The sequence below is a fragment of the Oryzias melastigma genome, linkage group LG14 (assembly GCF_002922805.2).
Source record: "Oryzias melastigma strain HK-1 linkage group LG14, ASM292280v2, whole genome shotgun sequence".
Lineage (NCBI taxonomy): Eukaryota > Metazoa > Chordata > Actinopteri > Beloniformes > Adrianichthyidae > Oryzias > Oryzias melastigma.
In genome coordinates this window covers 11,187,316-11,212,195 of record NC_050525.1, presented here as the reverse complement: position 1 = coordinate 11,212,195, position 24,880 = coordinate 11,187,316, and the positions used below count along the sequence as shown (strand labels likewise).

At 37.6% G+C, this 24,880-nt stretch overlaps 2 protein-coding genes across 4 annotated transcripts; both read left to right on the top strand.

Annotated features, from left to right (window-relative positions):
* The first annotated feature begins 72 nt into the window (after positions 1-72).
* Positions 73-14,188, top strand: LOC112139069 (glycine receptor subunit alpha-2). 3 transcript variants are annotated; one of them, XM_024261767.2, is made up of 10 exons: positions 73-1,172; positions 1,530-1,657; positions 2,429-2,496; positions 7,594-7,817; positions 8,578-8,660; positions 8,729-8,866; positions 8,939-9,153; positions 11,470-11,628; positions 11,942-12,037; positions 12,143-14,188. In XM_024261767.2, the coding sequence occupies exons 1-10, from the start codon at positions 1,114-1,116 to the stop codon at positions 12,413-12,415; spliced, it is 1,443 nt and encodes a 480-aa protein (XP_024117535.1). In that variant the 5' UTR covers positions 73-1,113; the 3' UTR covers positions 12,416-14,188. The 3 variants fall into 3 exon arrangements, with proteins under 3 accessions (XP_024117535.1, XP_036071000.1, XP_036070999.1); XM_036215107.1 differs by having other exon boundaries at positions 8,729-9,153; positions 11,945-12,037; XM_036215106.1 differs by having other exon boundaries at positions 8,729-9,153.
* Positions 14,189-14,271: 83 nt separating this feature from the next.
* On the top strand, positions 14,272-23,721 carry nufip2 (nuclear FMR1 interacting protein 2). Its single transcript, XM_024266126.2, has 4 exons — positions 14,272-14,778; positions 18,155-19,798; positions 20,322-20,354; positions 22,231-23,721. The coding sequence occupies exons 1-4, from the start codon at positions 14,631-14,633 to the stop codon at positions 22,281-22,283; spliced, it is 1,878 nt and encodes a 625-aa protein (XP_024121894.1). The 5' UTR covers positions 14,272-14,630; the 3' UTR covers positions 22,284-23,721.
* The last annotated feature ends 1,159 nt before the right edge of the window (positions 23,722-24,880 follow it).

Below are 24,880 nucleotides of genomic sequence, written 5' to 3'. Positions count from 1 at the left end.
GCTTGTTGAAGTTTGCATTAGTGAGATCATTCCTCCTAAAGCGGTTTAATGACTGTTGCTAAGCAGATTTTTCCCCCCCCAAAAAATGTTCTTTAATTTTTAACACTTTGAACAGAAATGTATGGGAAGAGGACATACGAATGCAGACTTTCCAGTCTGTGGAAGCCTTTCTTAAGTAAATGTGAAAAAAAATGACACTGCAACAAAGCGTGGCCTACTTTTCCTGTCCGGGGGTAGAAATGAGCAAGCATGCAGAAATGTTTTCTTTTTTTTTTCCTTTTTTAACTGGGGGCTTCTTGTTACTACTATGGCTCTCATCTTTAATATTCTCACATTGTTGATCTCATTTGACACTGTGGGCTCCAGAGCGAAGTGTGGAAGAAGCTCTCAAGTGAGAGGCAAACACGTGCAGTCACAATGTCCCATCGCTTTGGCTGACATTAAATTTACACGAGTAAATTGCTGAGCTGCCCGTCCCCTCCCTTGTTCCGCAAGACGGAATAAACGCGAACTTTCACAGTTTGGGTTCAAATTTTGCCTGGAAATGACAAATCGGAAGTAGTGGATGAGCATTAATATGGTTAAGCATTGAAATTAATAGCTTTTTAAAATAAAAATAAGCTTTTGAGATTGTGTGAAGCAGATTATTTAAAGTAAACTCCAGTCAAGTGTGTGAAATTGTGTTAAAACAAGATGTCTGATTAAATAAAAGTGCTTACAAACTAAACCTTTTTAACACTTAAAAATATAAATCCAAACTGTATAAATCTATTTAAGCATAAATCTAAGGACTGGGGAAGTAATGTGGCGCCACTCTGCCAGAGAGAGGTTGCTGTCTCTTTAAGTTCTCTCTGTAATTCTTGTTCACATGGCCATAAAAAAAGAGATCAAGCTTGAAGTCATCCACACAAACACAAGCAGGGGAAGAAAAAATGTTCCCTGGGATTTTGAATTATACAGCAGCGGCTTCCTGTATTTTACACCTGGGCACAGGGAGGGAGGCACATCTGAGCCTTAAAGACAGAGCCCCGCTGAAGAGTGACCACAAGTTCTTTTTTGCCTTTCCAGCTTCATTTTTGTCGTTTCCAGTTTTGCCGCGTCTTCTAATTAGGGATGCTGCTGCAGAACTTGCATTTCCTCTGGACTTTCTTTGTAATTTTGCTGCAAGTCAGGTAAGAAATTTGAGTTGGAGAGTTTTTGCATTTATAATTAGTGTAAATTTGGACAAATTGGTCATTTTTTGTGTGTATTTTATTTGTGATTTAAGAAAAAAACTTTTATTTTCTGCAGCTATAATAATAAAAATTGTTTTTTTTATAATCAAATGAAATATTCTAATTGTATAAAATGCAGAGAAATAAATTAGGAAGCCTAAATTTCATTAGATTTTTTTAAAGCAGAAGTTTGACAGATATATTTTTTTTAAATCAAGTTTAATCACTTTAAGTTCTTTAGCTCATTGAAAGATTTTTGAATACAAACGGTGATGTTAGAAGAGCACAATTGCAGTGGTTATCGTCCCTCAGCAGATCTGGGTTCTGTAAGGAGGTGAAGTTCCCCAGCAGGACGCTCAAGCCTCCTTCTCCGTCGGATTTTTTGGACAAACTGATGGGACGCACATCTGGCTACGATGCTCGCATCAGGCCGAATTTCAAAGGTAAGCTCCGTGTGGCGTGCACACGTGGGGCCACCTCTGCAGGGACAGGTGTGACAAAGAGCGCTGCTCATTTTGCATAAGAATGAGAGCGGTGAAGCAGCACAAATTATTCACAGATGGTCCTGAAGTGTGACAAGCCAAAGGCTACAATGATTAAAATTGTCCCCCTCCTGAAATTATGTGTTACTACGATTTTTAATGCTGACACACAGCCTCAGGTTATGATTTTCTTTACTTTGTCTATGTGATTTTCCTCTGACAGAAATGTGCAGTCACCCTTGCATGTTACCCCACAGGCCTATTTCAGTCCAGGCTGGATCTCAGCTTGTGAGTGAAGCCAGCAGATTCTCCCTGACATGCTTCGCCCTCAGCCTCTGGAGTCGCATTTCATATTTATTTCATACTTGCTCCACATCCTTGTCAGTGCATGCTGGGTAAATTCTGACCTATTATCTATAAATACACTAATGTAACTAAAGCAGAAACCATAAATTATTACTTCTTGAAATGAATCAATGAAATATTTAAAACTTCAGAGGTTGGGCTACGCTAATGGGAGCATGAAGAAAATGACAACACAATCCCATGCTGGCTGTCTTGGGTGTGTTTGTTTGTTGGTGGAAAAATGACATGGCACATCACAAAGTAAACAGGCACGAAGCTCTGTGGGAAAACTGCTGCCTGGGGGGTTTCAGCACTTTGTGTAGTTGACTTAGTAAACATCGAGTTCAAACAAGAAGTGCCATTTCTATGTTTGTCTACTTCTGTCAGGTCCACCTGTCAATGTCACCTGTAACATCTTCATCAACAGCTTCGGATCCATCACGGAAACAACCATGGTAAGACATTCTTGTATATGTATCTCAACAAAAATAAATCAGGGCTGGATTAGGGCTGCAGTCAAATTATATCAGTATTTTTGGTTGCCGATACAATTCACAGTCAATATTGGTTTATTTTGAAGGATCTGATTCACTGACATAAATTCGATCCAGGACATAGACACAAATTCAACCAGTGTGACTCAGAGATAAATACCTGGTACTGAACGGCACAGGTGAAGATTTCTAGATTCCTTTTATTTTTTGAAAGATAGAAACTGAAATATGTGTACAAACATACAAACAAAATTAATGTCATATCCATTCACATTTTAGTTTCTTAAAGTTCAGCCCACTGTTGTTTTTCTACATCAAAATAATACAAACAGAACATTATTAGAACATCATACCACACTGTATGCTGTAAAACTTAATTCAAATTTTCCAATATCGACATAATCAATTTATTTTATTTTGAAGCAATGTTTTAATGGCTGATTTGATTTGGTTTGATTTGACTTGATTAACAACTTACCACAGACGGATCGACTTGGTTCAGAGGTCTGCAACCTCCAACACTTTTGGGTTGATTTCTTGCCAACCAAATCTCAGTAGGACCCACAAAAGTCTTCACTCACATTTTAGAAAAATAGGATACAGATTTATTTTTATGTTTTTGCCACCGACATTATACATTTAAATAAACTATTTTGTTCTTTTGGCATAAATAAAACACAAACATGAAGAGAAAATAGTTAAATATGAAATAGTTTACAACTTTTGACAGAGCTTTGTTAGACTTCCTTTCAAAATAAAAGACATCCTATGCCGAAGTATCGTGTAAATCCAGCAAATGCAGTAGGAAGTGTCAATGATAAAAAAAATGTTTACTTTTCAACCATAAATTCATTAATATAACCAACAAAAACTAAATCAGATCAAATTAAGTGACCCCTACCAAATGTTAAAACCACAAGGCACCATTTAACCTTAAATTTGTTCAAAAATAAAAAAATCTGCTTTATAATCCAGTGGTTTATAACTTAACATAGCTGTAATTCTGGTTGTGCTTACTGACAATAAATGATAAATGAAGCTCAAAATGAATTCCATATGTGTCAGTATGATGTTGATAAACTACAAAAGATTGATGAATTTCTGGAGAATTCCAGCTTCCACTGTTAGGATCATCATTAAATGATTAATTCACCTTCAACTGTTTGTGAATGAACTGAATAAAGTTTAAGTTAAATTACAGTTTATATTATAATATTTTAAAATATTTTATTTTAATCAAAGAGCCACATGTGGCTATGGAGCTGCAGTTTGCAGACCCCTGATCTGGTTGTATAGGAATATCAATCATTTTTCTTGATCAATTGTTCCACCCCCAATGCTTAGGATTCACCATGGACTGTGGTGACCAATCCAGGTGTAAAAGTTCTGCCTCATGCTCACTGATCTGCTCTTTCTCAACACCAGGGCAATACATTCTGGCAGTGTCATCTCAGAAACTACCCCATTAGGCAACAATAAAAAGAAATTGACTTGTGAAGTCCTTGTTTCACCAATAAATACTTTTGTTTTTCTAAGGGAAAAATGTAATGCTTTTAGGAAACGAAAATATCCCTGATTTGTATTGAAAGAGACATATTGTCCAACAGTATTGTGGATTTAACTAAAAATACACCATGTTGTACAATTATTCAAGATTTCAGTTTAAAGTTCACGTCACTGAAGTCTGAATAAGTTTGGACAATTACAGAGAACCAATGTATAATTTCACTAGCTAACCATACTAGTAAAAGTCTGGCTAAACTAATGAGGCTTTATTTGTCTAGACAGAAAAAAAAGCCATAAGTGGAAGTAAATACCATATCATGACACCCTTAATCATTTATGACCTTCAGTAGTTTCATCATAGTGTATTTTTAACCACATAAGTGATTTGATTGGATAACACATGTATTTTTCTTAGTTACATTTTCATATTCTTTCTTTTTCTCCATCCTGATAGTTTAGCCTTTATTTATACAACATTAATTGATTTGGATCTGAACAATATACATTCCTTGTGCTGCCTCTCTTTAATAACGATGCTTTTTGTCTTGTTTTCATTAAGTAACATGTAAACAGCGTTTTACACTAACAAAAAAGGTTTTTAAAAAAGAGAAAATTCAACAATGAGTACAGTAATTAGTAAAGAACTGAACAAGTGATGCCAGGTCGTTCAACATTCTCCCTCATTTGAAGATGTTGGCCAAAGTGATTTTTTACACCAAAAATATTAATTATTTGGTATTTACTTGTGTATTTTTTTAACAATTAAAAAAAATTGGTTGCCCTTTGATGCTTTTCCGTCTAAGAAGTCAGTTTTAATTGTTCAGCAAATGTTTTTGTTGATATTTAGTTATTAACGTACAGCTTTCAATGTTAGTGTTTTGTTGAAGCCAATGGCATTCCTAACCGAGTCCAGTTTGCAGTTTAAAAAAATAAAATTGAATTTATACATAACTGAAGACCCTTCAGTAATTTTTTACCTATCGATCAATTTTGTAAATCCACTTTTGAGGTCACAGGGTTGCTGGAGCCTATCCCAGCCACTGTAGGGTGGGAGCAGGGTACACCCTGGACAAGATGAAAGTCCATCCAGTGGTAGCACAGATACAGTAAACCACACACATTCACACCTATGGGACAATTTAGAGTCACTAATCAGTCTATGGAGCTTATTTTTAGACTGGGATTCAAACCAAGGCCGTCTTGCTGAGAGGTATGAGTGCTAACCGCTACCCCACCTTGCACGGTGTACTTAGTAACTAGTAGTATCCAGGAGTCCAACAAAACAAGGATGTTGGACATTTTTGGACACTTTTATTTTAGACAGAAATGATCTTTCACATGAATTGCTGAATTAACCACCAGGCTGCATGGTGGTGTAGTGGTTAAGACCGTCACCTTGTAACAAAGGGGCACTAGTTTGAGTATGTTCTCCTTGTGGATGTGAGAGTTTTCTCCAGGAGAACATGCTTCACAGATTGATTGAATGTGTTCCTCTGACGGACTCTTCCATCGTCTGTCCACCTTTACCCTGCAGTAGTTGGGATTAGCTCCAGAAACTCCTCAGACTTTGAACGGACAAACCAGGAATAGAAGATGGAGTCTAGATAACCCCTTTTGCCTGAATGAATGAAGCTATATTTGTCCCACGATTAAGAATTTATAAAAGATTTAGTCATTTTCAGTTTCTTTTGTTAACCTGAAATTGGATAAGACTGTTCCTCAGCTGCCTCTCTTTTGTAGTCTTGTTTCAGCATTTGAACATAAATGTTGATAATGCTCCCTTTTACATGACTCTTTAATGTTCAACCACATGAAATATACAGGACTTACCTTGGTCCAGACCTCCTTTAATGCTATCTAAACATCATTAGATCATGACTAAAAGGAGCCCCAAAGACTTCGATGTCCCTTGCACAATGTTGGTCATGATTTTTTCATTTGTTTTCCCATGTTTCAGTCAAGTATGGGGCCATTCTGAAGTATTTATGAGGAAAGCAAAGTGTTTTAAAGGAAGGGTTCTTCTTTGTTGATTTATCCAAGTTTAGAGTGAAAAGCAGAGGACTTTTCTAAAACCTTTTTGAAGACCCACTCTGATGAAAATTTTGTTTTGGGAGTTTTTAATAACATGTTCTTGTTACATTTTCCCTCATGATTGAGAACATATGGAAAGAAAATTAAGTTTAAAATTGCATTTCTGAGTATTTTTTATTCAAATCTTTGAATCAAGTTGAAAAAAACTTGTAGCTGTGACAATCGCCGGGCCAAGACATATTCACCTGTAGATGACTAGATCCATGTACATCTTCGCTTTCCTCAACTGTACTGGCATCATGCTCAAAATCATACAGTTCAATAGCTCCAACGTTGCTCGCCATTTTTGTTGCACCAATAATGTTAGCAGTGAAAACAAAGCGCTCAATTTACCAGTCAATCTTCATTCCAATACTCACCTATTGCCATGAGCTCTGGGTCATGACTGAATGAGGTCTTGACTTCAAGCGGCTGAAATGAGCTTCCTCCGGAGGATAGCGGGGACCTCGCTTAGAGATAGGGTGAGAAGCTCGGTCACCCGAAGAGATCTCGGAGTAGAGCTGCTGCTGCTCCTCCACATGGCGAGGGGCCAGTTGAGATGGCTTGGACATCTGGTCCGGATGCCTCCTGGATGTCTCCCTGGAGAGATGTTCCGAGCATGTCCTACTGGGTGGAGGCCTCAGGGAAGACCTAGGACGCTCTGAAGAGACTGGCAATATCTGAATTCCTTCCTTACTGACTTACCTACTGTCCAAATCTTGTGTGCATTGATGCTCATTACATTAGCTAAGACACGTCAAAATGCATTGTGGTTGAACATTTTTTGCCAAAAAAATGTGTTAAAATGTAATTTTTTAACAAACCATGCCTATTTTCATCATCAGAACACAGTAGAGCCACAAAAGACGTTGTAAATGTTTGTATTTATTGGAATTTCACTTCATGAAATCGGTGATGTCATATCTGCCGTTTAAAAAATAAAAGAAAAGTAGTGAGCATTGTGTCCAAATAGGTTTAAAATCCAGGGCACTATAAAGTTTTTAAGTATTAGGGTGGGACATAGTGTACTTCTGGTCAGGGAAGTGAGAGCATTTTTGCTTAGAATGCTGCCCCCGTAACCCACAAGAATATGGATGGATGGTTATGTTTGTGAGAGCCTGTAAGGTAATGAGAAAGCGTGTAAACAGAGAGCTCTCAGAAACATGGTGATTAAGGGGGTCCGGGGTTGCTCTACGCTAACAATCCAGCCCACAACTCAGAGGTGAATTTCTAATGAACCAATGCTGCTCTGTAGTAGAACCAAACAAGTATTTTTAAGTTTGGCTAAAACAGCATAATTACAATTAAAAGACTGCGGGGAATGCTTTTAAGATAGACCAATAAATGATTGGGATGCTTTTTACTCTCCATTCTAAAGTAATTATTCAGTGCATGTATTTATGATAACTGTCTGAATTTATCTGAGCCTTAATGTGATTCAGTTTCCAATATTCAAGACTCATTTCTCTGTCAACATTTTAGGACTACAGGCTAAATGTATTTCTACGGCAGCAGTGGAATGACCCACGTCTGGCCTATAAAGAATACCCCGACGACTCTCTGGACTTGGACCCCTCCATGTTAGACTCCATTTGGAAACCTGACCTCTTCTTTGCAAACGAAAAAGGAGCAAACTTCCACGAGGTTACAACTGACAACAAACTCCTGCGGATATTCCAGAACGGGAACGTTCTCTACAGCATTAGGTCATTTTTTAAAAATTATTTCTCAAATTAGAACTTGGCTCGCTTACACACCAGAAGCTGCCTTGAAACAAGGTTTGGTTTCTCTTGTTCCTGCCTCAAAAGCTCAATGGGCTCAGAGTCTGAACTCCTGCTCTCTTTCATGCCTTTCTCCAGCTCAGTTCAGCTCACTTGTAATTGTATTGTTCAGCACACACTGTGCACAAGTTAGTATTAAACTATAACTTCAGGCCAAAACAGAATCAGGTCAGTGACGTGGCACCAAAGCTGTGAACTGTACCGTAATGCTGATGAGTTATTATTAGGTCATAAAACTAATGAAAAACTGTTTCCAAAGTTCTATCCATTGTATGTGTTTTACATAAAATTCTGGTTTTACCTTTCAACACCGTAGTCTAAAATATGGGATAAACAAGGATTGCTTACTTGATGATCACCGTTGGACACAACACCGACGAGAGGCAGCTCTTTGACCTCTCTGCTCTCTAAATGACCTGTGATGTACTTTATGGTGAATCAACTCTGAAAACTATGTCAGCTACACAAACTGAGCATGGTTTCCATAAAGTTCTAGCCATCGTGTATAGTAGGGCATAAAAAAAGACAAGATGTCAGATAGATTTAGGTTGATGAAAGAATAGGTCGATAAGAGCTGAAGAGAAGGCAGCAGCGCTGTAGGGTTTGTGTCATATGATTGGCTGTATCCATTCATATGTTGGTCCTTCTTGCTATTTTTTTTATGGTTTTGTTTTGTCTTCTCCAGGCTGACTCTCATTCTGTCTTGCCCTATGGATCTGAAAAACTTTCCCATGGACAGCCAGATGTGTACGATGCAGTTGGAGAGCTGTGAGTTCATCTGTCCTGACAGGCTGAAAGAACATACATGAATGTGATCAACTTTCTCTGTTTCTTAGTTGGCTACACCATGAATGATCTTATATTTGAGTGGCTGGATGTTGGAGCGGTGCAGGTGGCCGATGACCTGATGCTCCCTCAGTTTGTGCTGAGGGAGGAAAAGGGGTTGGGGTACTGCACCAAGCACTACAACACAGGTACACAACCGGAAACAATACTTCTGCCCCTTCTTTGTGTCTGTTATTCACTTTTTTTCACTCTTTGGTTAGGTAAATTCACATGCATTGAGGTCAAATTCTACCTGGAGCGTCAAATGGGTTACTACCTGATCCAGATGTACATACCGAGCCTGCTCACTGTGATCCTGTCCTGGGTGTCGTTCTGGATCAACATGGATGCAGCTCCAGCCAGAGTGGGACTGGGAATCACAACCGTGCTCACCATGACCACACAGAGCTCAGGTTCAAGGGCGTCCCTACCAAAGGTCAGGTTGAATTTCCATGTTTTGTTTTTACTTGACAAAACAATGATCACAAGACTTGATATTTGCATAGTTTTCAACATGAAATCCACCTGTGGCTTTTACAGCCACAAATAAATTATGTATTGTTATTTAAGCTGTAGCTTGTTGAAGTCAAAGAAAACCATATCCTTAAAGCTGATTAAAACACTTTTCAAAGATTTAAAATGAGATAAAGCTAAAGCTAAATATGAGATCACAAATACTAAACTGTTTCGCTTAGTTATTACTAAATTTACAGTGTTAAATTCAATAACAATGCATGAAATTGGGTATGAAATCAATGAAAGTCTTAGATATAAACCCCCCCAAAAGTGCATTTCCTGTTAACCTTTTAACTGCTCAGCCAAACGGCAGAGAACATTTAGAAAACATATTGTTAAAGACATTGATTTTGAGTATTATTCCCTCAAGCCAATGAGCAGCAGAAACACAAATAATTGATTTTGTCTTGGTTGAGTAGTTTATTTCTCAGGGACAGTTCACATTAAAGGGCTAAGGAATGAAAATTGGATTTTGGACTGACTCCAACATCTATTGAATCACATTACATCTTCACTAAATACATCTGACTTATTTTACTCACAATATTTCTAAACATTTTGGCTTTTCTAAGAATATAGTGTTCTAAATCACTTCATGCATCAGATCACACTAAATACAGACTTGCTGCGTCAGACCTCCTAAAGCTAAAAACTGCTCTAAAGGATTTATCAAACTATTTCCATAATTCGTTTTTTTTTTCATGTATTTATTTTTTTTAAGAAACTGAGCAAAAGCTAAGGTCTATTTCTTTGAAAAGCTAAATTTGAATAGTTTTCACAGAAAAAACAAAATTATGGGACAGACAGGAGAAACCTGACACAACAAACAAGCAAAATGTTAATTTAAATTTAAATTATTATTGTCTTTCACTAAAAAGGGTGACTGGACTGTTTTTTCTAGTAAGCTTTTTAAAAAAATGAAAATTATTAATAGTCTTTTTTATTATACTGTGAAATAATTAAATATGGAAGTGTTCAATGTTTTCAATTAAATATTAATGCTTGCTATTGAAAAAAGTTTAGTGACTGACGTAAATCTTGATCAGCAAGAATTCTGAACACACATGATTTTACAAAAGCATTCGGATTTGTAAATAACACATCATTCCAAAAATTATAAAATATATTTGTGTACAACTGAATTAAGTATTTTGAATGATCAATATTTATTTATTTAAAAAACAAAGATTGCTTGATGATTTTTTTTTCTGACAGATTAATTAAAAATTTGCACTAAACCTTAAAAAATAACACATTCAAATGTGATGAAATGCAATAAGTTGTTATATTTGTGTAGTTGTGAATGAAGACACTTTCTAATGTGTTTGAGTACCCCAGAATTGAAGGTTTTGAGAAGTCTTTGTATGTTTCTTTTTCTTTTTTACGTCTTCTTCTGCGCATCATTAGAGCCTTTTAAAATGTGCAATGTATTGGTTAACATAGTGTACATGTCCCCACTTTACTTCTGCACCTGAATTATTTAGTGATATTTATTTATTTACTCCTTTATTACATTTTTTTTAATTACTGACAAAAAAAGTGAAAGCCACTCGAAGGGTACTGCTTTTTTTTTTTGGTAAAAATAAGGATTTAGGAAAGTTCCTTCTAAAGTCTGTTACAAGTTACCTTGTAAAATAACTTGTGCAAGATCTTAAGTTTTTGCTGTTGAAATAAAGAAGTTTATTTTTTCTATTGAAAAATTAAATTAAATTAATGTTTGAGAACTTTAGGTTTCTAACAAACCACTAGGGGGCGATAAATTGATTAAAAAACACTAAACAAATAGAAAAAACTAACTCTCAAACTATCCAGCAGATTAGTGGTTAGTACTGACAGAAGAACCAAGACTGATCTTAAGGGACAAATTGCCTTTTTTAAATAAACAAAAAAAAAAAAAAATGATCAAGCACATTTTCTCAAAAATCAAAAACAGTCAGATTTGCCAAAGAATAGCTACCAAAAACATCTTATTAAGTTTCCTCAAAGTGCGTTAGCACAATTAAAATGCTAGAAATGAAAAGACATAAGTGGTTTAATTAAGCAATGAGGCTCTTTTCCTTACATGCTTACAACAGTAAATCTGGACTCAAATGTGTCTGGGTATATTTTAGTATTGAATTCAACATAACATGACATAAAAATGAACAAGTGATTTAAAGCAGAAAGAGTTTCACATTAGTGCTTAAAGCAATGTTTCTGTTTACTTCTTGTTGGTCGGTCCAAATCTGCCGTGAAGGTCTCCTACGTCAAAGCCATTGACATCTGGATGGCAGTGTGTCTCCTTTTTGTGTTTGCCGCCCTGCTGGAGTACGCAGCTGTTAACTTCGTCTCACGGCAGCACAAGGACTTCTTCAGAGTGAGGAAGAAGCTCAAAGAGCAGCAGCGACTGAGAACTGTGAGTGCAAACCCACCCACTCAGCCCCTCGGGCAGCTGTCACCTGCTATTCACTGCGCCTTGCTATGCCAGAGCAACAGTTCAGCTGCATGCTGCAATGCAGACAGCACTGACCTGTAATTAATTCAAGCCGCCTTATTCCACTGTTGAGTGAGAGTTCTTTGAATTCTGGTGTGTTGTGTTTAAAAAAAAGGAATAAAAGCCCACCTGTGGTTAAATTGCAGCTGGAGAACTGAGAGGTTTTCATTATGTTCTGTGACAAAAAGCTTTATTTTTAGAGCAAAAATGTCTAAACTCTGTGTTTTGGCATCAGCAGGGAAGCACTGACAGCAAAGTGAAAGGAAACAACACACCAGGAAACAGTGCTGCTCAGGGGAATGTAAACCAGCGGTGCAGTGCCTGTGCCAGGGTAAGTACTTAATGTTGTCTTACCTAGTTAAACAACAAGAAGACGCTAACTCAAACTGAGTGTCTCTAAGTGCTGATTTTCTGGTGTTGTGCTTCTGTTGACCAGGAGGAGGAACTGGCACAGCAGGGTTACCTCCTCCAAAGCTTTGGCCTTGCACTCTCAACAGAAAGAGGCCCAGAAATGGATGCAACACCCGTCTTTGCAGACCTGCCTCCCGGTTTGGGCTTCTACGAAATACGGAGGCGCTTCGTGGAACGGGCAAAACGGATTGACACCATTTCCCGAGCAGTTTTTCCCATGAGCTTCCTGGTGTTCAACGTGCTCTACTGGCTCACTTACAAAGTTCTACGACACGAGGATGTTCAGGTCACCAAGTAAAAACACGTGCAGTCTGAGGAATCACCAAAATCCTCTGCTCTCTTCACTGAAACATTTACAGAGTCAGAGGCCTCTCTGCTGAAGCTGCACAGGATGAAATCTGACTGCATGTGCAGAGCTGCTGGGAAGCTCCCTGACATGGAAGAATCTGCTGGTTTCTTTTAAACTTTTATTACTTCCAAAGGAATGCACTTTGGTTAGCACTTGTGCTTTCTGGATTACACGTATGTATGTGTGCAAATGGCAACTGTCAACCCACTTTCCAAGATATTTGTAAAATTCCTGGAGCTTCTTTTATATGTGGACATCAAGATTTGAGCTGTTGACTTACTTATTTAAACCGGTACATTCACCTGCGGGTCATCCTCTCCTTTAATTCAGATGATTTAAGATGAGTTAGGATTCCCTCTGATAGAAAATGTATTAATTAAAAAGACGGAAATGTTTTATAATGTTTTTTTTGTTGGTTTCAAACTAAGCAGTCAGTATTTATGTTGAAAGAAAAACTTCCGATTTTCAACATGCAATCAAATAATAAGCAAAGAAAATATATTTCATTACAAAAAAGAATTGCACAATGCATAATTTTATATTGTTTTTTTTTTAATTGCTCACTCAGTTGTGCTGTTGCACGTGATCCTGTACTGAAATTCTGCACATAGCTTGAATTCCTCTGTCAGGTTGTCAGAATGGCTGCTCAAATTGTGTTTAACAAAACTCATACTTTTTTCAGCAATAAGACATGAAACAAATTGTTAATTCTTTGTTGGTAAATTGATATAACAAATGTGAAATACAGTGAATGATTTTTATTAAACAAATTTTTATTTCTTATTTCCATTATTGCAAAGATCTTTAATTTTACCCATTTAAAAGCCATCTGAGGGAACAGTTGATAAAAAGAAAAAAGTGACAGAAGTGGCTCTAAACCTGCCAGCATATTTATTTTAAGAAGGGTGTGACTTCAGAATGTGTTTAAGCAAGTACCTGGAGAGTACTGTTCTCTAGAAACCTCCCATTTTAAAAATAAATCTTGCTGTTAAATGAAGCAGTCATATGAATATTTCATTTAAAAAGTAGCTGTCAAGTGGAAGAGGGCCAGGACTGCATACATCAGCAGTAAAAGTGTGTGAGCTTTAACTGAACAGAAGGAAATACATGAATCAAGGTTGTTTGATTCTTAACTTTTATTATTTGTGAATATTCATTACTTTTAAATATCTAATTAATTGTATTTTGTTTTATAAAATAGTGGTTTATGGTGTATGCAGTGTTGCAACTGTATTGTGTTTATCCTAAACTAAAAAAAATGAGTTAGTTGTGATCTGAAATGTATATTTATGCCAAATTAGAAATTTATTTAAGTGGAAATAATTGAAGAATTTCCATTCATGGACACTAGATGGCACTGTTTCTACAAGTATCTGAACGCGCGAAATGTTCAAATATGCCAGACTACTCCCACTTTTATTTTGAAAAGTAAGGCGCCTTAATTAGCCCTAAACCTCAACAAACTATGGATGTATATATATATATATATATTTTATTTTTTTTAAATCCACTTCTTGTATTTTTTATTTTGGCATAAACAATAAACAACCCTATTGGTGTTTCTTAACATTTATGAATACAGTCCTTATTGTATTAAATCCTATAAATTAAAAATAGTTTAAATTAGGGCAAAACCACTTAAAGCTAAGTTTTTTATTCCAAAACTGGTCAAATTTTGCACATTTAATAAAGTCCAACATTTTATGTATCTCATCAGTTTTATGTCAAACATGTTAAAAGGCTTAACAAAAGTATTTAAATGTTTTTCGCCGTTCGGGACCGATGTTGACCCTCCATCAAAGGGTGTCCACTGGCTGGAGACGTGGCAGCGCCTCGGGTCATATGATTTTGGCTCGTGCACGAACCCCACCCCGTTATTTCCTACCATGATAGGGGTTTTATATTGTTTTCCCAACTCCTAATTCTAGAGTAAAATGCAGATTTGAGCGATAAAGTCGATGGATCCGATTTGCAATGCCCAACAGAGGATCTGGACGTGGATTTAAGTGGCGGTGACCACCCAAAACAGAGCCATTTTTAGACCTTTACTGCTGACGTTTACACGGGCTTCAAATAGCTTCCGTTTCACTCTGGTAGTGATTGGACCGTTCAGCACTTAGAGGGAGCTAACACCGCCTCAACCAGTCCGACATTCTTCACTTCAATGGAGGAACAGCCCAAAGATCGGGCACAAGAAAGGCAGAACCACCATTACGGAGAGGACAGAAACTACATTCAACACACACTTCGTCTGAAAAATGATCAGAGCCAGCTCCAGTGCCAGCATCAGGAAACGCAGGCGAAGAAAACAGGTTAGGCCGTCCTGAAAAGTCTGCTTGCTAGCTTCTGTTAGCTAATGTCAACGAGCGCGCGAGCGCTCGCTAAGTTCCCACGTTTCAAGGTTTTATCCCGCTAGTTGTTAGCCGCACGGTCGAGTATTTTACGACCTGTCGCTGCGGTTCGGTGGCGAGTTCGAAGAGAGCCACGCAAGGCCTCTGTCACACGAGAAACTCACGCTTTTTTAAAGCTGACGTTGCGTGACAGTTGGTGGTTTGACATATCAGGGATTGACCTTGTGCGTCGGCTTTGCTTTCCGATTTTACTTTAGCTAACGCCGCTAATTAAAACTTTATTTGTGTCGCTTTGCGTCTATAGAGACCAACTTAGTCTTCCTCGAAACTTCTGCCTGTATCGGTTTCAAGTCCAGTTTAGGAAACCGAGCCGGCTCCGCTGGAATGTTCTGTGCTCCCGTTTCCTGTCGGCCATGTTAGACGTGGACTGTAAGCTAATGCTGCATTTGCTCTCCTAGTGGTTATTTTCCCTTCTTTATTCCTTCACTGCTTTCTCTAATTGCCGCTGGAAACTAAAGATAACGGAACCTAAGAGTCGCATTCAAAGTGTGTGAATGTTTCGGGAGCTACTGGTTGGTTGACATTCCGCTAGCATTAGCTGTCTGACAGGCCCATTGCATGTTGTGAAGTCACGCAAGATGCTGCCTGGATGAACGTGTAGGGATACGGTCACAGAAGCGACTGCCGAAAAACACTGTTTACTAAAAAGCAAAAGAGCTGTCTTCTGTGTGGGGAATCTCGCGTGTTTTGTCCACAAACAATCGGATGGAGAAAAAGTCCCACGTTTACACAGCGGTTCCCATGCTTTCAAGTAATCAAAGCAAAATGAGCATGGATCATTATATACGTCCAATCAGACCCTAACAATGTGTGACAGTGGCAATTATGTATGACTATTTAAAACAAGATGACTTTATACATGATGACAAACTGTATTTATGAGATATTGATATTTAGCGATCAACTGGATTGCAATGGGTGAGAAAATGCTTACAATTAGTGTTTTAATGATTCATTTTAACAACTTTATTCATATAATTTGTGGTTCACAGCACAATTCATTTAATTTTAGCCAACAATTCAACCAGTGTGATTTAGATAAATACCTGTTACTGAACAATGCAGTTGACGTTTTCCATATTTCTTGCAAGATAATTAAGTGTAATTTGAATATGTGTGTAAATAAACAAGTAAACAAGAATGATTGGCAAATTCATTCAAATTTTAGTTTAATAAAGTTCAGTCCACTGTTGTTCTTCTGCATAAATTTTACCACACTATGGAAACATGTCTGTAAAATTCAAAGCGTTTCCACACAGTGGACTGTAATGACGGATTGATCATTATTTGCTGCCATCACGTTTGTTGTCCACTGTGTCGGCACTTTTCCATTATAGTAAAATAAACACACACAAGATTTGTATCCGTCAAAAATAAGCTGCCTCAAACAGATCAATTTGGTTGGATCGTAGGAATATAAATGGATTAATTGTTGCACATCAACTTTACAAGTATAGATACTTTCATACAAAATTATAAAATTATTTGATTTTACAAAAGTGACCATTTATTTATGTCTAATTTAAATGATGTCAGAACTTAATGTGTATTGATCTGACATAAAAAGAAATGACTTGTTTTCATATGAGTTGGTGTTGGGGAACAATGTCTTTCTAAATCTTTTTATGGCAATTTTACATTTTTGTAGGGAGCCTTTTCTGTTACTCTAAGCATAAATAGTTTTATGGAAAAATGCAAACTTAGGAAAGTGAAAATTGTTGGGAGTATGGCGATGTTAGAATTGCAAAACCCTTGTTTAGTTCATTTTATATCAAATAAAATGGCAACATTTAGTAATGAAATAAAATGTGTACGGTCACTAATGTAACTCAAATAAATTAATTTAAAAAAGTGCACAAAATAGGATAAAATGCCATGTTTTATTTCTTGATGGGAGTTGTAGTTGTATTTCGGGTTCAGTGGAAAAAATGTATTATGGTTTGAATAGCTAAATGTGAAACTTTAAACAAATTACTGGTTCAGATGAGTGCATTTATCATATAAGATTTTACATAGAGGAATAACTTTTAGATGGTGTCTAAGCTAAGTGTGAAGCTTCATAACACCTGCTTATCTAAAGCTCTTAAATTATTAGTATTTGTTTCCATCCAAAGACCTTTAGGATCAGTTCTGTTCACATGCATGGCCTTTGTCCTGCTTCCAGCCAGGAGACGGCTGGAGCTCACTGGCATGTGTGCAGGAGCAAAGATTCATTCATATGATCTGGTTTACAGGAATCTTCTCTGCAGCTGTTTCCAGCTGCTACGGCTTACAACAGTTAATGGAAAAAGTTTGTGCGTGTGTTTTGTTTTTTTAAGTATTAGTTTCTTGCTGTTAAAGATTTTCAAGTTTTGTCTTTCTTTTTTCTCGGAATGTTGGGTCAACATGATCCAATGATCTATGATGTCATTAGCACAACTTTGGTTTAGGTTAAGTGTCTGTAAAAAAATAAAATAAAATAATATAACAATAAAAACAATGTTCAGATTATTTTTATATTTCCTGTGTGCCCAAATCGGAAATATTGTTTTTGACTGATCACTTTACATTTCTCAGAAGAAGTTGTTGGATGTTTTTTTCCCCTTCCACTGTTTTTCTACTCTTGGCCCTTTTTAAATTCTTTTGTTTTAACCAAAAATCATACACAAGCCACAGTTTTTCTTTAATGATTAATTACATATATTCAAAATGTCAGTCCTTTTTATTCAAATGGAAAAAGTCATGGACTAAACCATTGTGGTTGATGTACAGAAAACTAATGGTAGCTCTGGAAGAACAGGTGGAATGTTTGAAGGGTTTCCCAATTCTCTTTTAGATGAAGATGTAATCTGAAGTGTTACAGACCTTCAAATTAAAAAGCTACGAATGACCACAAATGAAGAGGATGTAAAAAAAAAAGTGCCTAACAGCAATTATTTATTTTGAATTTTTAGTGTATATTTGAAATTATTTTTTCTATGAATTGTTTAATCTTATTGTTTTAATTTTCTAATGAGTCTGGCATGTTTACATATTGAAAATGCTATTATTTTATTGATTATTTCCTCATTTTTGTATTATCATCTTATCCATTCTCTTTTTGAGCATCAAACAAATATATTGTTGCAGTTTTGTTTGACACTTTCTACCCCTTAACTCTCCCTTTAAGGGCCTAAAAGGTGTGGGGGTAAGGTTTAGTTGTGCATTTGGTGTAACGTCTTCTGTACATTTTGAAAACATTGATAGACTGTATTATCATTATTATATCATCACATACTGACTGAAACTCTGTTTGCAGGCAATAAAAAAGTAATCGTCAGTGACGGGGAAGGCGAGAAGAACGCACACCTGCCTGATGCTGTTGGTATGCTCCATTCTTCAAACAGCAATGGTAACAGACACTTGAGTAACGCGCATGTGAAGCAAAAGGGAACGCAGAGGCACCACGCAGCCGCTTTGAAAGTGAGCAACAAAGGATCGGACTATAAGAAGACTATGGACCTTAAAAATGAGAAGGAAAAGGCCGTGGATTTAAGTCATCACGAGGTCCAACCTTCAGAGAAAAAAGACTCTGTTTTGCTTCAGAACGGTGTTGTCAACTGTGGCTTGATTACAAATGGCTACTCTAGCAAGGATAACGACGGGAGCGGCTCCGAGGGTGGATACACCACTCCAAAGAAACGCAGGACCCGCTGTAACAATGTCAAGAACTTTGCTGATGTGACGAAAGACAAGGAGAAGGACGCACAACCCAGCAACAGTATGCAGGAACCAAGGGCTTTGAACCTTGATCCAGCTGAGAAAGGACTCTCCTCTAGAACTGATGGCTTTAAATCCACCCATAAAGCAGAAATGCAGTCAGCTGTACCTGGCGAATGTCCAAGGAAAAACTCTGAAGGCAAAGCAGCTGCCACTTTTAGTAAAAAAACGGAGGAAAAGCAGAAAGGCAAGAACTCCTCACCTTCTAAAGAGGACTCGTGGACTTTGTTTAAGCCCCTTCCCGCATTTCCTGTGGACAATAGCAGTGCTAAAATTGTTCCCAAGATCAGTTATGCAAGTAAAGTAAAAGAGAACCTCAAAGTAGCTCAAGGTGGGGAAGAGGCAGCTCCTCCTCCTCCTGTGAGAATGTCACAGGTTCCAATGTCTGCTATGAAAACCATCACCTCAGCTAGCTTTACTAATGGTCCTGTTTCTGGAAATGGAAACTGCTGCCCGACTGTGGGGATCTTTTTTGCTCCTGCTGCTAGTAGTCTTCAATCAGCTCCATCTATTCCAAGTGGCGAGAATGTAGCAACGTCTGTGGACAGTAACTGTAGCTCGACAACCAGTCCTGTCGACGGAGAAACGTATGAACTTCAGAAGTGTTCTCTTTTAATCTACCCTTTAAATATGCAACCTGTGCTCCCCAGTGCTCGCCACCTTGACCCGCCCGCGGCTCAGACAAATCAGAAAGCCCTGAGAGACATCTTTCAGAATCAGTGGGGGCTGTCCTTCATAAACGAACCCAATTTGGGGCTGGAGGGGGGGAACGGGCTCACGGCTGCGGAGGACCAGACTCCTGTGACTTCTCAAAGCGAGGCAACCAAGTCCTGCTTCGACGCTGCCCCATCATTGGTAGAATCTTGCACTTTGTCTCAAGACTCGCAGAAAAGAACTTGTGCCCCTTGCCAAGCGTCAAACCCCTGTTCTCCTGCTTGCATGGTCGGCGAGGAGGAGACAAAGTTGCTTCCTTGTAGCCAGGACAAGACTAAAACTGAGACCAAGGGTGCAATTACTTCAATGTCGACCTCCAGTAAAGACAACAGTGCCAAGTCTGCACAGGGCCAGCTGACCATGCTGCTGTTTGGCTCTCCTAAAGAACAGATCCTTTCTAAAGACACTAGCAGGAGGTGTAGCTGGGGCTCCTTTGATCTTAAAGCTGCTGTCACCTATCACACTAAAGGTGAGACTTTTACAACCATCCAGCTTCATTCCTGCACTTTAGTTCAACTCCAGGACCCATCAGTAATGTAACATGATTTACTAAAAAGCCAGCTTTCATGGAAGATGAGATTAATTGTGTAATTTTAGATTTCTTTTTAATTGATAGGACAGAATAGCATGTATTTAGCATGTGTTTTACTGATGCTTTTTATCATTAAAAGTAATTTGCATATATATATAACCTGAGAATGAAATGGTTAATTATCTGATTTGACAGCATAAGCATCAAAGTTTAAAGTTTTGTTTCAGAGTTTGTATTTATTTTCCAAAGCTCCTTCGAATGAAGCTAAAAAAAATTGAAATAGTACAAAAAATGGGGGATATGATCTGATTTTGATCAAGTAACTGCAAGAATTTATTTCATTAATGCCTCATAAAAAAGCATAACAAAGGGTTTCTGGATCATGCTAGTGTTGAGATTTTACAGAGCAACATTGCATTATTCGTGTGACAAATGCTGATGTGTTTTTGTTTTTCCGCAGAAATGGAATTCATTTTCCACATTCAAAAACAAGGTAAATACTTTTTGTTTTCTCAATACACTTCAATTTTTTTTTTTGACTTTTTAAGTTGAGATTAGCCAAGTCGTGTGAAATAGGATTTTAAATGTTTTTGTTTTTAGGAATTATGGCAAAATGTATTCCCAAATTTAGGAAAAAGCTGCATAAAGTGTTCTGCATAAATAACAAAACCCGTAACTCAGCGGTTCCTATTGATTGGTTTGTTCTGGCCGCTGAGAATCTTTAGAAATCTGGTGATTCTTTCTCGATTATTAAAAATAACTTTCCCTCTTTTTCTGCAGAGAAAGAAAGTGGGTTTGAATGTTTGATTTTCAAATCAATTTTTAATAAAACAATCAAAAATAGTTAGTTATCCATAAGAGTTTTTTCTTTAAAATAACTTGTAAAAAAAAAACTCCTTTATTACAGTTTTTTATTTAGAACATTTTGAGTTTTTTCTTTTTAATGTGTAAAAGTTTCACTTTTGTTTGGTTTATTTAATTGATTACGTGAAATTGTTCTTCATTACTTCCTAAATGGAAAAAACCGACATTTGAATATAAATTTTTTTCTTCTTGATATTAACTTTGTATCCAAACCATTGTACTTGTAAATTAAAATTAGTTTAATTTTGATAGTCTCAACTAAATGAGAGGTACCTTCATAGTATTTTAAAAGAAATGCAGCTTTTTGACATGTTAACATGGGTCACCATGAAAGAAACAAACAAAATGTGAAAAAAATATTTATCCAACCACTAAAGGGAAGATGAAAGAAGCACAAAGTGATTGTTTTTATCAGTTTTCCCACAAAGCAAAGTACAGAGTTGTGTTGTTTAACCGTCTTATTGCATGTGAGTAGACGGTGCTCATAAAGATGTCAGTCCAGCATTACAGGCTGCTGCTTTTCCTGCTTGAGAGCAAACAATTAAAAAGCAGTTTATGACCATGATGGGTTTCAGTCTTAATCAAACCTTTCTCATACTTTGAAGATGAATTTAAGTATTTAAGTATTCTTTAGCTTCTACATTTCAATTTATCAAGGAACCATGATTATAAGTGGAGAACAGACAGTGATGTAGATCCATTTGTGTAGCTGATCCAGACTTTGTGTGAACACAAACATATAAGTATAAAACTCTTATCAGGGTCATTCTATGTACAAGTGCAGCACTGACGGAGCTCTCCGCTCCAGGGGGAGATAAGAATTGTTCTTTGTACATTACTGTGGAGAAAACCTGTTTACTCTGAAAGTGGGAGTTCTACTACCTTCAGGACTGAATCTGCATGATTGTATTTAGGATCAGTGTGAGCTGATGCTGAACATTTATGACTACCCATTCCTGCAGGTAGAATAACAGTTTAAAAGAAAGGCTGCATTAAAACAGTTTTTTCTAAAGTCCCACTCTGATCATCTTTAGATCTGTTGTTAACATATGTCCTCCATCGTCATAAGAACATGATGAAAAAGCAATTTTCATCATGTTGGGTGTTTAAAACAAATCAACAGTTCCCTCATTGGTACTTCAGTTAGGTGGTGTTTAACCAATGCTGTTCGCTCTCCTGAAGGGGGCGCCAAACATCAAGAACTCTTGATAGTCCTAAAGACTACTTAAATAAATTAAAAACAAAAAGAGGGAAAGAGCACAAAATATTAAAATTGTTAGAACAGTGCTGTTAAACATGAAGTCTTTTTATATTTAGAGTGATATGGAGCAGCTGAAAAATAGGCTTCAGTTATTATTTTTTTCACTTTTGCAATCTCAGTGAAAAAAAATTAAATAAAATGTATTTTCAGTATTTTGAGTTTGAACCACAGCAGCTGTTTTATGTATATTTCTGTATGAGACCATCTTTTTTTAACCCTCTTTCCTCCTGTGTTTCTGCTGCAGATCCAAAAAGAGTAGTGATTTATGATGAGACCAAGGATGAGCCGGGTCAGTGAGGCAGATCATCTTCACTTCTCCTCTTCTGGGTGCTGCAGTTATTTACCTTGGAACACACAAATCCTTCTGGATGAATCGAGCAGCAATTGTGAAAACCCTGATAGCTGAGCATGATTTTTCCCTGGGATTCTGGGGTGTAATAACGGAACTTTGAGAGGGGAGGGCATCGGACAGACATTCAGAAGGACGTGTGGGGAGCCGATCGGTGCCTCTGCAACATATTGAGTGGACTCTTCATCTTCAGAGCTGTGGTTGTTACTCGTCTTATAACTGAAGGGACGACAGTTCATCAAAGGGGGGTGTGTTGGTCTGCACCTCCTTAAGCCTTTACCCTGTAGAACTGTGGGGGTGGGATGCCTCCATCATTTTCGTTTTCTGGCGCATTCAGATGAGTTATTGTACATATTTTAGACGTTATGCATACACATCCGTGTACAAACTTGAATTCATTGTGAATGACAGGTGAAGACACTAGAAGAATGCCTTTTTAAATGGTGGAATAAAGGGGTTTGGAGTCCCGTTAGAATAAATAATGCCCCACCCGTTAAGAAAAGGAACCCCGTCTTTAACCCAGATATCTGAAACTAAATGCTGTTTTAGCAGACTTAACGCCAGTGTTATTTGCATTATTGTACGGGCTCAGAGCGCAGGTACTAAAGTGCCCAATCTGGACGAACGCTACTGCCCCCTCGCTGTCGCTCCGTCAGCTTTCATTAACATTTTCCGTTAAATCTACCACTTTTTAATTTCATCCTCATCAGACATTTCATTTTCACGGATATTTCTGCGTTCACTATTTAAGGGGAGGAAAGAAATGTTTTAAACCCTTAAAAAAAGTGATTTTTGTTGCTTCCAATAATGTGCAATTTGGACTCACAACACTCAGGATACATCTACAAACTAATCTTCCCATAACTGTTTACCTCCTCCGCTGTAGAAACATCCCCTCTCTTTAGTTTAACGGTATTAGCCGTTCTGCTTCTTGGGGTTCTGTTGCATGTTTACAGGTGCAAATTCATCCCAGCACAACTGCAATAACAAATGTTGAAATGTAAAGAGAACACCATGTGACGTGGGGAAGCCACAGACCGACCTGCCTAAAAACGCAGCTCATTTCAGATGTTTCAGCTCTTCACTGTGGGTTTTTTTTTTTTTTTTTTTTTAACCCCCAAACCCTGTGGCTTCACCCCAATCACAGTCTTCAAATCAGGACTGCACAAGCGAGCGCTCCGGTTCTCTTTCCTCCTAAATGCTAAACGATGGGATTTGGTTCATGTGTGGATTAACGGCACTTTATGTAAACAAATGACCTTTATCGTAAATACTAAGAAAATCTATATGTACTAGCATTAATCCTTGAAAGAATGACTTTGGGCTGTTACTTAAAAAAAAGTTAAATACAGAATTATTAAATGTAACTCAGGTAGTGTTGATAAAGCCATGACTATGTTCAATATTTTATTATTTTTTTTTAGCCAAATGGCCCCTTTTATGTAATTTACTCCCACTGGAATTGGAGTGTTTCCACACAGTCTGTTGTCATGACAACACATCCAATCGATGCTTCAGAGGAGAGTTGCCATTGATCACCATACATGTTTCTCTGCATCTGGATCCTGCAGCGCTGGTGGTTGATGTTTCTGCAGAATAATTCTTCTCCTGTTTGCTAATCATCTCTACGTCCCAAATGGGCAGAAAGGGAAGTTTGTATCTGCAGCCATGTTGGTTTTTGTTTTTTACTGAGACAATGAGCTTCTCTGTGAAAGTGAAACTTTTGTCCTGCATGCTTCAGTTCAAAGCAAATATGGTCCAAGCTGGTAGCATTCATACTTTTTTTTTCAGTGTGTAAGTGGATGAGGCTCACCCCGAATACAAACTTCATTTTGTCTGATTGCACAGAATCTATAGACAAATTGAGCCAATCAGGTTTGAGCAGAATGGCTTATGCCGATGTGACGGAGACGCTTCTATCCGAGTCTTAAAGATCAGCTCCTGCTTGTTTTTTTATTTTTATGAGGTTGGTGTAGAAGTCTCCTCCAAACCTTCTCTTTTCCTTTGTTTTAAAAGCACTTAATACAGCAGCACGGCTATGCTGAATATGCATTTACAGAGCAAACTGTTTAGCGTCGTAGCCTGCAAACCAAAAACACAGGCTCTCCAGGCTGACGCTTGTCTGAGGCAGAAACCTGCTTCCAGCTGGTGGGCATTGGTCGGATGAGTGCGTAGAAAGTTCTTTCTCTTATATGCAAGCTTGACTTCCATTTTACCCCCCCTGCCCCCTTGTTGGTTCACGTCCTGGTGCCTGTTTGAGGGGGAGGGAATACTTCCACAGCATTTTTGATTGTTGAAAACCTGCTTCCAGCAAACACACGTGCCATTTATTTGATCTTTTTGTAACATTTGTTCTGCTGTTTTTCTTTCAAATTTCCCCTCCTCCCCTCTTCCTGCTCATATTTATCCTCTTTTAAAGTATTGGGATTTTCTTGGCCTGCATTGGTGTGGACGGACGGCTGTTTGCTGATGTATACTTGTACTAGCTGGTTGTCAGAATTAGCACAGAATATAATTTGATCTTACTTAAAGAGAGATTTCGACA